The sequence below is a fragment of the Rhynchophorus ferrugineus genome, unplaced genomic scaffold (assembly GCF_030347505.1).
Source record: "Rhynchophorus ferrugineus isolate W39M unplaced genomic scaffold, kcgeb_rfMv2 rfM6, whole genome shotgun sequence".
Lineage (NCBI taxonomy): Eukaryota > Metazoa > Arthropoda > Insecta > Coleoptera > Curculionidae > Rhynchophorus > Rhynchophorus ferrugineus.
In genome coordinates, this window is record NW_027472585.1 from 16844227 (window position 1) to 16857568 (window position 13342).

The window sequence follows — 13342 nt, forward strand, 5'->3', positions numbered from 1 at the left end:
TACTATGACTACATAGTAATAAGTAGCGATAATGTCTATTTGTGGTGTATGTCTATGTCACATGTATAGAGTAGATAAAGAAGAGAATCCAAAATCCTGCTTTACGGTATACCCGTTTTTACTTCTTTATGCTTGAGTAAGCTTTTTCTTGTTTAATTCTAAATATCTTACCGGAGTTTAGGGTTCAATATTTAAGAGTATGTTGAGGTAAACATTTTGTGCAGTTTATATATCAGCTTCTTATGTTATATGTCTTTTACGTCCAATAATACTCATAACATATATGCGTAAGATCATATAGAAAGTAGAAATATTTCCAAGAATAAGTTGGTTGTTGTTTCATTCTTTGATTAACAAAATTCTATGAAAAATCAGTAAAGACTCAGCCATAATTTAGTTTGCCGGCCATTTGTTTAGCAACTAAGCGTGTCCCATTCAAAACCTCCAGCCTGATCCGAAACCGTGTTTCAATCCAGTCGCATCCATCGTTCAATTCTTGTAGCGGGCGTCATCCGAATCGATCCGAATCAATCATATCGCACATGTAGCTCGTCTGTAACAAGGCATTGTGACTGCGGCAGATATGTTGATAAATATTTGAAAGGGATTAATCACTGATTCGATGAACGATCCAGTTGGTAATGTGCGTGCGTTTGGTGGGGAAAAAGCCGAGCCGCAGCTGTGTTCGCGGCTGATGGACCCAACGAGAGAAAAAAATCGCTTTTATTTAATGTTATTCGAACATGACAAATTTTTCGGCCGACAAAAAGGACCGCATTAAGCAAATAAAAATGATTGCAATTTGGTTACGGCCGTTGCCAACTAAATGACATATTGTTTCGTCGTTTATACCCGAAATGGAATGGAAAAATATAATGTCGAAAAAATGGCGAATTGATGACGTTCTCTCGTTTCACGTCCGAAATGATCGCTAAGCTTCATCAATAATAAAACAGTTTTAAAAGCCAATAAAATAGACCACAAATGCGCCATCGCATTAGTTTTGTTACATAAGGGACAAAGTGACATAGGTGAAATATAGGGTTTATATTGTATAATAGAAAGAAGTAAAGACATAATTGGCGAATCGATATTGTCTTCCATATTCAACTAATATAAAGGAAAGTTTACTTAACTTCAGTAACACTGGGCTGCAAGTTAACTTCTGCTCCATTTGTATTATCAACTACTGAAATCATACATACTGATTTATTATTAACGAATTAAACACAATCTATTCACTCGACCTTCATCCTATCTAGAAGAACTTATCCAGGCCAAATATTAACAACTGAACTATGGCAATTAATCGAATGAATTGATGCTTATATTATACTAATAAAGGACGAAATCATAGTTTAAACAACTTGATGTTAAACTAAATCAGGTATATTGCTTTAATTACTTTATAAATCTAAATTATATTACATATTATATATTTACATATCGAGTATTGCTGCATAAGTCAATTCTTTTTTATTTTGAGTATTTGGTGTTGAACTATAAGGTGCTGTCAAATCCAACATAGCCATCCTCCAAATGTTCCGAAATAGAATGCCGCGGAGCCACCTCGACGATTACTAAATAGATAGATTATTTTTTTGAATAACATAGAGAAAAGTAATTAAATTAAGTTCCAGTTTAGAAGTTTTGTCTAGCTTTTGGAGCTCATTTATTGAAGTGTCTATTAATATACCTTCAGGTATGTTCAGCTAGAATAAGGTATGATATAAGGTTTGATAAGGTATGGCACAATGGCCTTGTTAATAAACTACAGAAAATGTTACAAAATGTAAACAAGAGGAAATCTACTGTACAATAAAATAAGCTAAAGTAGGTGTCCGACAAGGAAGTGTATTCGCGCCAATTATTTACCTACTCTACACATCTCATATAACACAAATGGAAAATATCACGATGGCTACATTTTCCCAAGATGCTGCAATTCTTGCTGTCAGAGAAAATAGAAACAATATAATACGAAAATTATAAGAGCCAATTGACGTTTACTGGACTCAAACCTGGAAAACAAAAATTAACGGAAGTAAATATATGCATGTGTATTTCACGTCTAATATTTCACAATACAGATGTTACCATATTGCTAAGTATCTCAGAATCAATCTTGAGGTAAAACTTGAGACTGGAAGGGACATATAAAAAGCAGAAAGAAAGAACTATAGTAAAAATATAGCAAATATATTGATTAATTGGAATAAAATCACATTATCACTACATAATAAACTGCTATTATATAAGCAACTATCGAAACCTATATGTATGCGCGGAATTCAATTATGGGGTGTTTCGAAAAATTAATATTAACACAATACAAATTTTCCAGAATAAAGTCCTGAAAAGTATTATAGGTGCACTCATATTCTGCTGGATTGATTACTTACAGCGAGACTTTCAGTTACCGAATGTCACTCAAGAACGGACTCAAAATAGCATATAAAAATGGAGTTTAAAATTTAATTTTAATACGAAACATCAACTTTGTAATGTCATTTAGTATAAGCCAATTTAACTAGCCAATAGCACGATATATAATTAATAATAATCATCCATTGGGAAATAATCGACTTCTGTTTAATAAACTTAATATGCATAGTCATGCATTTTTGCAGTCCTTTCTTCTCAAATTGCTTTATTTATAGATAATTTTGTATTTAATTGAATGATAGTAAAATAGTCCTTAGAAAACATTTGGTTTTTAAGCTATACAGTAGCTGCTATTTTTTCCCATCTTTCAGAAAATTTACGGTTTCCATGTCGAAAGAACGATGTATCTTTTGATTATCTTCATATGAAGTGAAGTTTTGCTCAGGCAGATCACGACCCATATATCTGAACAAGTATTATTCGGAAAATGCGAGATTTTAAGAATACCACCGACTGTATGCTTTCAGGTTTTAGCACTCTTCATGTTTTGAAACTTGTGGTTATGTTCAAAAATAACATTTTATTGTATTTCAGCCTTATTAAGTTTCAGCTGATGAAGTATGCCATACCATACTCATACCACCAAATACATTACTTGGAATTAGCTTTGAACCACGGACATTCGGTTTTGCCGTTCATATTGATATATGAACAGGGGTTTTCATGATTTTTTCGCTTTTTATTATAACAATGAATCCGCTTTTATCGCTCTTAACAATATGGTGCAAGAAACCGTTACAATTTTGCTGTTAAAGCATCATCTCGTTCATGACCAAACCAAACGCTTTTCAATCTCCTCAATTCATAAGGCATAAAAAATTTAAGCATTTTCAAACGATTGGAAATGGTGTCCTGGATTGCCTCCAACGATTCCGCACATTCTTTTTCTGTTTTACAGGGCTCGTCGTGGACTAATGCCGTCAAATCTTCGTCATAATTTTTTTTCGCTATCCAGAACGCTCGTGTTTGGTGTTAAAATCTCTACCTATAAGACTCCGAAACCAGTATTCACGTGTTGAAATCGATGGAGCATGGCTTGACACATACATGTTTTGTTCACACTGCTATAAAATGATACATACTAAAAAGTAAAGGCTGAAAAGTGTGGTTTCAACATAAAATAGATTAAAAATGTACCCTATAAGAATCTATTTTAATTCATTTATAATTAATTTATAGGTTTAATATTTCTAAATTTTTCATCTGACGGACCAAACTAACACTTTGTTTTTTGTTGTCATTTAATCTCTAACTATTTGATATGACGAGATTGTTGTTACGTAACGCTAATTATAAAATAATAAGAAAAAGAAAAAATATTCATATAGTCTCAGTCTATATTTTCTTCAATATAAAAAGCTGAACTTATTGAGCCCAACTCTAACAATACCTGTATTAAGTAAAATGTATCCAGATAAAAAACTACAGATTTAACAAACTACGAAAAATATATGCTATCAGAATTGATATCGCATCAACGTCGGGCCCTTCCAAGACCTTGTTACTGTTTATTTTTCCGAATCTTGTTAAATTCTATAACAAATCATGACGATATTTTATCCGATTTTATATCGGTGACATACAAAACCGAAGATGTTTTGCCCAATTTTCGCCGGCTAATCCAGTGAAATATCCGACGATACAAGAAAAAATTGGCGGAAACGGGCGATAATAACTATATTTTTTCCCCAGCCCGTTCCGTGGAAAAGCCTCCGGGGAGCCGGAGAAGAAGAAACGAAGCCGCTAATAAAAGTTGTTTGTCGATCTATTTAGAAGCGTCGGAAATCATTGCAACCTCTCGCCCTTGACAGAATTTCCCCAGCGTCGTTTTCCGTTCACGAAAATCGAGATTGGCTTCACTTTTAACCCGATCTTGATTAGCCGTTGCGAGGACATCGATGCCAGGAGCGTTTCTTTCTCTACCTTTCGGGAATTCGCCCATTAAGTTTCTGCCAACTAGGATGGGAGCTTACCAAGCAGATCGGTACTCATTACCGATACGAGGTAGTAATTGTGTTCGAAATCTTTTTCTTAAATCAACGATCAGATCAATTATTTATTTGTTTAATTTACTGGCTCGAAGACATGTTATAAAGTCAAAATAGCAAGCATTCTGCCTCCCTTTTTGAGCAAAACGGGAATACCGGGGACTTAAAATTTGGTATAGTTAAAGCTTATACGGAGAAAGACTGTTGAGAACTAATATTTTTGTGTAACATGCGCTACAAATAAATATATTTCAATAAAACAAAGAACGCCCCAATCAAGCAACCAACGATAGCCGTCAGACAGTCGGTGACACAAATTATGTAAACAAACACACGTAGCCATGCGGGCTATAAGTTTAGCTCGCCCATAATAAGGTCCTAGGATCGAATCTCGCTGGGGCTAGGGGTAGACATTCCTTTAATATATGTTTTAATTTACATAATAAAGTAAAATATCAATTTTAAAATTATTTTATTTATATGTATTCACTGTTCTAATATACAAACATGTATTACTTTATCTATTATTCCATACTTATGTTTATAACATAAAAGTAAAGAAAGATCATGCGTCCTTATATTAGATGCTCTGAATTAGTGAATGAAAATGAAAATGAAATGAAATGAAGTTAATAATCTTATTTATGATATCTTGTTATAATGTTCAGTGGCGTAGTAGTTGTGATCTCATATTGAAAATGCTGTAAGGACAGGTTTTAGTAGCATATTATATTTAAATGAATCCTTCTATTCTATTTTCAGAGAAACATGAATTAGAAAAGGGAGTCACGATTAAAATATGCATGAAGAAAGAATTTTTAGGCTAAAGTGATTGCATAATGTGCGCTACAACAAGGTTAATTCCAATAAAAGGACATACTTCCAAAACAACCAACTAGAAAAAGCCATCAGATCGTTGATATAAAATACATAAATGTTTTAAACCATATATTTAATTTTAAGTCTGAAGAAAATTTCTATGTGTCATATTTAAAGCGATATTACAAACCGCTCACCAACCTACCGAAAAATATGGAAAGTTGAATTAAATGCTAGTTTAATTATTTTGCAATGTATAAAGTCCACATTGTTGGATAGAATAGCCATGTAAGCATTAAACCTTAATACGTTATTTGTTATTTAGAATAGAATCAACAATTACAGACAGAAAACAACAAGGATTAGTTAGAAAATTACTAAATTGACTGAAACTTGTTTGCTACCTTGTGCTAGACATTTGTTTAATAAGACTTGCAATTAACAGTTTTCGATTTTTTTGGTTCTGCAATTTTTTCTCGTTAACCCCAAAATTACGACAGTTAAATAATTGAAATCAAAAACTTTAATTGGAATATAACAGAGCGGTATCGATATATATTTATAAATGCGTTTGATCGGCTTCGGCAGCAGATTCATCCAAATCAAACAGCAAAAGCAAAAATGTCGAAAATATAACGAATTGGCATTTCTAAATGGAAAACTGTTATTTAATGTAGAAAAATGTGAAAAACATTAATATTTTGTATTTTCCCAAATATATATCTAATATGTACCAACAACCTTGAATTCCGAGAGCTTATGACTCAGCAATACTCAGCTACTATCTCCAATACAGCAGTCTACTTTTAGCAGCTGTACATCCTAAAGTTTGTGCCAAAATTCTGATAGACTAGGTTAAGATATGTTTCAACAATCTAAACATTGCCAAAATTCAATCTTCTCAGATTACAATAGTTCATGGTTAGAGGTACTTTGGGTAACCTCAGTTCGCTTTCAATAGCTTTAACCCATGAACTGCGATGTTTGTGACAATAAACTACAGGTATTTTTCATCACCAAGGATCCTCAAGGGTGTTTCGCACCATCAATTGTTCAAGGCTAGTGGTACTTTGAAGAACATCAATCCACTTATGGTAGCTGAACGCGACTAAATAATATCAAGGAAAACTTTGAGTTAATTCAGAGCAATTGCCTACCCAACTTTATACATGATAAGCTGTTTTTTTTTCATAGGCAAGTTAATACCAGATCATTTCAGAAATTAATAGAGAGTGAATTTTTTATTTAAAATAACCACATTTTAATGGCTGCTAAATCGATATTGGTACTTAATTATTGCACAAAATTGTGACAAGATTTGGTGAGAAAAAGTAGTGATTATTAAAAATGGACAAAAGGTATATAAATAGCCATAAAGATAATCTTTACGTCTCTGGCTAAAGTTCAGAGAGAAATAATGCTTATGACATCAAGATGGCTAACTATTATAGGTTTGCTATTGACTACAGTATACTTTTTCTGTCAATCTTCGTATTACTTGAACAAAATCCTCTCATAGAAATACTTTTATGCAGTCCTTGGAAATCTAAATTATGATTATTGTCGAACTAGCTGCCACGAAATGATAAATTGAGGCATCTGTTCTTTTAGCCAATGACGCTCATCACTATACCAAGTGAAACTATGTCTGATGATTTTTAAAAAATTAAATTTTTCTTTATCTTTTCTGCATTGTGAATTGTTTATTTTTCTATGTTACTTCAACAATTGGATGAATATTTTATGTTGTTAGGTTCCATTTCTTCTTTCCGCTTCTAAATATACGTGTACACTAATAGTAGATCGAATTAACGAGCACTTAAAAGTACATATGAACAGATAATATAGACTTTGCATCGTAATATTGGTTGCATACCAAAATATTGGTTAAATCCCAATTTGTCTTTCGACTAACACAATTTTTGTTTATTCATTTTTTATTGCAAAATAATTACAAAATATATAAAGATAAAAAGCAAAAGAAACTATATTTTTAAATATTTATATTTGGTCTCTTCTAAAGTTCTAAAGAGTACAATGGGAAATGTTTTCTAAAAATTATACTTTTAACGAGAATCAACTACAAAATAGAAAAATATATTATTCAACCTACACCTTGTTATTGTGTCTACGGATCTGTTACATAATTGTTAGACATGAATAAAGAAAAACTAACAAAAATCCTGTAAAAGAGACACAATTTTTTTTTGTTCCTTTAAAAGAACGTCGCTGTTCTCTATAAGTCACGCCTTCGTGGCGGATTTATTGTAATCGATATAAAAAGGATCTCCTGTAACGTAAAACGTGAATTCGCTGTTTTGCAATAAATTAGACACGGAGACGTTTTTATTACGTCGAAAAACGGCGAGGTGGTAATGGAAAAGTGATAGAAACCCGTACGGGAACGACGTTATTCGTCTTTCTTTCCACTTGTAAACATGTAGATGAATGACATTGCTCTAAACCGCAGCTCGGGTGCCGTTAGTCGGTCGCATCTATCAGGAATCAGTACAGGGAGGAATCTTAAGGTGCTCTTACCAGTCGTTTCCGGTTTTGGCCACGTTCTGTCGTTTTCGTCCGGTTTGGTGTGGTTTTGGCTCTGCTACCATATTAACATCTGCAAAAAATAATTGTAAATTAGTTTATGAATCTTTGTTTTAACTCTAATATTATTGAAATATTTTAAGCTTAATTGCTCATTTCACATTAATACAAAAGCTTATATTGTAAACATTTGTCTTCATTACTTAGCACTTGCACGACGTAGCTCCAAGCGATTGTGGTGTAAGAATGGAGCTATTGGTGATTATAATTCAAATGGCGGCATCGAATAGGTTCTTTTCTTGATAAATAAATTAATTCCGTTGAAGTGGTACAATGTGATGCCTCTTTAGAACCCATGTCGAGTATAATTCAAAGTATTAGTGTAAGGAATCTCGAAGGAGTCTTAATGCACCCTAATGTAGACTGTCTAGACTAAAAATTTTATTATAATTCCATTTAATTAATGGACATATACACATTTTGGAGCAAGATTATTTACACCGTTGGAGTATGTACTAAATTGATTTTTAATATTCCATATACACAAAATTATCATAAGAAATGTTATTGCCCACTGGGGTGATTACTGAACAAATACCCAAAATCAGTAATAATTTTAGGAAGTATCGAATATATATTATGTTGTACAATAATTAAAGCATTTCAAATATGTTATTCTCAAGGTCTAAAAGTTTTAAAGACTGGCAATTTGCCAGCCATTTCTCCAGTGATTTTGGTTAAAAAATGTTCTACACGACAACATCTTCCTTTTAGATGCCAAGAAAAGGAAATATAATGCTCACCAACTTCTCCTTTTTGTCGCATTTCAACAAAAACATGTCCCAGACATTTAGAAAATGGTTAAAATTTGTATGATTACATGGTACCAAGTGTATTGTGTCCAATTATTTACCTACTCTACACATGTGCTATACCACAAATGGAAAATATCATGACGGCCACATTTGCTTATGACATTGCGATTCTTAGTCTCGGAGACTTAGAATTGCAACAAGCAAGTGACAATGCAAACAATTGGACACAAACCTGGAAAATAATTAATTATAATTAACGATAAGTGATATAAAGAAATAAATAAAATATAAAGCGATGATACGAAAATTAATATAAATACAATACTAGTTTTCTTCAATCCTGAGAAGTATTGCTGGTGTACTGAGATACTACAGGACTGATTACTAATACCGAGTCCTTCAGATACTGACTGTCACTCATTAAGTCGGGAGAATTACAAGGATACATGAGATTCTCATGTCAATGTTGAAGTAATGCGACCATTTAATAACACCAGAGCAGGACACAGATTCAAATTGATTACATTATTTGATCTTGTATAGTGTAGTGTAGTGACGCGCATTTAATAGAGAAACAGCAATGTTATACATAAACATTATTTTACCAGATGCTAAGATAGGGCCGATGAGTCCTCCTAAATATATACCTACATTTAAGTTATCGTATCGATAAACTGTAGGATAGTTGACAACCACTAGTAACAATGTTATAAGTAAATTAAAACAAAGCTTTTCTTAGATACTGAAATTGAATTTTGGCAAGAGACAAAGTTATAGCCAGATAAAAGTGACAAGTATGTCGATATATCTGAACGTGTTCACTAGGTGCTTTTTCTATTTTGCTTCATTTATTAGATTTTATGAACTGGAAAGTGACCAACATTAATGAAGATACATTACTGCTGTCGCTTTTGCCTCCTAATTTTTTGTGATGTTTTTTATTTTTATAAGATACAGATATTATTTTATATACCAATTCCCATATTAATTTTATAAATTGTATTCCAGTTTTTCTTCCAGTCGTGAACTAATAGAATTAAGAAACAATTACGTTTTGAAATGAACCTCTGAATGTCCATATATTCACAGTACGAAGGTTATATTTCACCGTGCAAGGTGAACAAACGCGGACTGACGTGATTGTGAACGAAACTGAAGCCCACTGAAATAAAGGTCCAGCAAAAGTGGATTGCAGTAGTTTAGTTGCTCAACTGTAGATTAAAATGAGGAGATATCAAATCTTGAGAAACTATTCCATAGATCATATTATGGAAACTTGGTAAAAACAGCGCAAAACAACAGATCGTCAAGGGCTCGCTTATTAGCGAAGTTCCTCCGAAGGGAGATGTTACATAGTGTGATTGATACTGTCCTAGTTGTTTGACAAGAAAAAAAGTGTGTTTGATGTAACAGAGAGATGCCTTCAGAATCTAGAATATTGAGCTCGTTTATATAATAATATGATTGGTGCAGCAGTATAGTTGATACAGTCGTTCCAAGACGCCATTTTTATTACTAAAAAATAGCTTTAAAGTAAACTAAAAACTCTGTTTTCAACCCTATTTATTTTGTAATTTATAAAAAGGGGCTTGGCAAAATAACTTGAACACTATGCAGTATAGTGCATCTTTCTGTATGTTTGCTCTGTTGAAGAATCTGGTATGGTTCTATGATTCACCGTTTGTATTGTTTTCTAAACACGCTCAGGTTTATGTTTGGGTGGAAAACTTCAAAAGAAACCTATGATCCATGCTGCTTCCTACAGTCAAGAAGAACTTTGTCCATAGAAGAAGAAGTTAGTTAATAAAGTTTATTAAGTTAGTTAATAAAGTTCTGTTGTATTTTGGCTCGTAATATTGTGGTATTTAGCTGGTCCTCTCAATCATATCACTGGCCGGATTACTGCGAAGGAATATCTTGACATCCCCGATGATGAAGTTCTTACTACGACTGCAATAGGCATATTGGTACCGAACATCAAAGCCACGCTCAAATATAACAAGGCGTTCATATAAATTCTTGGTTTGCGGAGTATCAGAGTATCGTCAAACATTTTCCCTGGTCAGCACAATCGCCAGTCCTCAACATAATTAAACCTTAATGAGGAGTTTAAGAGCAGAGAGAGAGAGAGGAGTATATTTCCATCTCCAACATCATTAAAGCCATTGGCGGATATTATGGTTCAAGAATTTGCCAACATTTTGTTGGAAACTGTTTAGGCGCTCTTCGAACTAGACCTTCCTTGAAGGCCTGCAGCCGTTTTAAAAGCAATTGGTGGCTCACATTGGATATATGTCTGGTATTCATATTATTTGTTGTATCCTCTGTATATTACCAAACATGTGTGTGGAGATTGAAACCTAAGCACGTAGTGATTATGGCTACCTGTGATTATGACCTACTATGTGGTTTTTCTAATTAATATTTAATTACGGAGAAGCTAGAATGGGACAAAACATTGGGTTACAGACATTTATGACAAAGCTGTTTCAATAACTGTTAACAGAAAGAAAGCTATATATTACCAACTCATTTAATAAATGGTCGTATAGATGATAAATTATAATTGATTACCATCGAACAAACAAATTACAAATAAACTACGCTCCAGGATACAACAGTTGAATGATTTTATTTTAATTGCACGGGTACAATTAATTCGCGATTCAATATATCACATTGCAGACATTAATTTCGCGAATATCTATATTTAAAAAAATCTTGGCCTGCTTCGATATTAGTTTAGATTGTCGTTTATAATGAATTGTAATTTAGTGGCGAGCTCGATGCCGATCTATTTTTAATTGGTTAGTGTGGACTAAAATAATTGTATTTCTTATATTAATTACGTAATAAAATTTGAATATCCCTTTTTTTCCTCTCATTTCTCTCTATATATAAATAATGTTCCGGATATTATCAATTTTCAAGCAACACACTGATAAGTAGCCGAAATAATTCTGACCTTTGATTGAATGTATGCAGATAAATCTGATCTTGATAGCTGGAGCATTGATTATAATATTTAAATTGATATACATTGTACGAATTTGTCTCAATCCATCATTTTGAAACTAAATATTGGTCGAAATACATGTGAGCATCCAATAATAATACTGGACATACTGAAAATTCATAAGGATCTGGATTTCTTTGATTTGGGTAAATATTTGTGTACTTATTTTTGCTCAATCCTGAGAGATGCAAATAATAGCTATTCATCTGTTGATAATATTGGCCTTTAAATGAAATAATTTGAAATATTAGCAATTATATGACTATTTCTGTCAAATTATGATTTGTTATTAATATATTACCCTGTGGTGGATTCGTTATGCCAGTTATTTGTTAATATAGATTCTAGAGCCGATAATACAAAGTAATGTTTGGTTTCAGCTAGGCATACTAAACAGGGAATAAGATTTAAAAGTGCACACATTAGTGTGAAAGTTGCAGAAAGATACTGACTGAACTGAACTGAAGTGTTGAATAGGCGGTAGTGAAAAATAAATATGAGGAAACAAATGTAAATATATTTTTATCTGTCAACTTCAACTGGCTTACTCCAACGTTTACCAATTTATATATTCTGCTACATTTAATTGAATAATTTTTGCGGCTATGAGAACTGAGAAGGAGTTCAGTTTGATAGGAATTTGATTTTTTATTATACGTTGTTTTTTAGAAACTACAATACTCCAATAAATCCAAAAAGCTAGAATAATGTTTTAGTTTATTATTAGTTCTTATTGTATTAATAAATTGATGCTAAGATATTCGTTTTAAAATAAATTTCTGAAGAAACGTTCGTTTCGGAGTCGATGTGCTGGGTACACCATTTCTTGTGTCGATTTAGAATCACGCAAAATCTATTTTTAAATTGCATTGGAATGTTTCTTGATATCATCACCAGCAATTTCAAAAGTTAAGTAAACACAATCATGAATATTTTGTTATGTCTTTAGGAAATAGGAAATATTATTATGGCGTTGAAATTTTAGTATCGGTGTTGTCGTATATATATCGAGTTTTGAGTCTGTTAATAGATAACCAACAAATTTCAGAAAATACACTAATACTTAATAAGAATAAGAATTCAGGCGACACAAAGCATCATCTTTAATAATAAAGTGATAACGTTCGAATTGCTATGAATAATGTCTACGTCTAAAAATTGAGCTACTTCAGTCCGCCTTTGATGGCTTTACACCTTGAGCTGTGATGCAAGTGCCGGAAATCTAAGGACTAAGGGTGTTTTTCAAAGCTTGAATACTTTTTACTTTTAAAAATGTATAGCAGAGATTCTTGAGCATCTTCTATCCATCTTATTTGACCTTACAGCTTCAGCTGTGATATTTTGTCCGAACTTCACTTAACTACACCAAGGAATGACTCAAGTAACTTCGGAACGATCACTTCTTCTCTCATCACGTCTTCTTTTCTCAGTAATTAATTTTATTCCGTCTTCTGAATGCCCCGGAATCCTACAGACTGCGTCAGTTATAAAATATGAATGTATTTAGAAAACAAATACCATTATTTTACTTAAAATATTTTATTTAACGGAAAGAATATGCGACTGGTTGAACGCTGATACACAGCGACACTGAGGGTAAAAAGGGGTTGGAATTATCCCAGGGTAACACAATTTTAAACGAATGGCCCCATAGCCATACAGATCATATGCAGTCCATAGCCAGTGGAGTACCAGTCGTATGACATAACATCTCG

At 32.8% G+C, this 13342-nt stretch overlaps 1 protein-coding gene across 2 annotated transcripts in view; it reads right to left on the bottom strand.

Annotated features, from left to right (window-relative positions):
• The window catches only part of LOC143198205 (heterogeneous nuclear ribonucleoprotein C-like 3), a 608535-nt gene that overhangs the window by 184349 nt on the left and 410844 nt on the right, over window positions 1-13342 (bottom strand). For both annotated transcript variants that reach the window (XM_076407314.1, XM_076407315.1), the window contains one exon: window positions 7791-7869. In XM_076407314.1, coding sequence (XP_076263429.1) covers window positions 7791-7869 — 79 coding nt within the window. The remainder of the gene's footprint in view (window positions 1-7790; window positions 7870-13342) is intronic.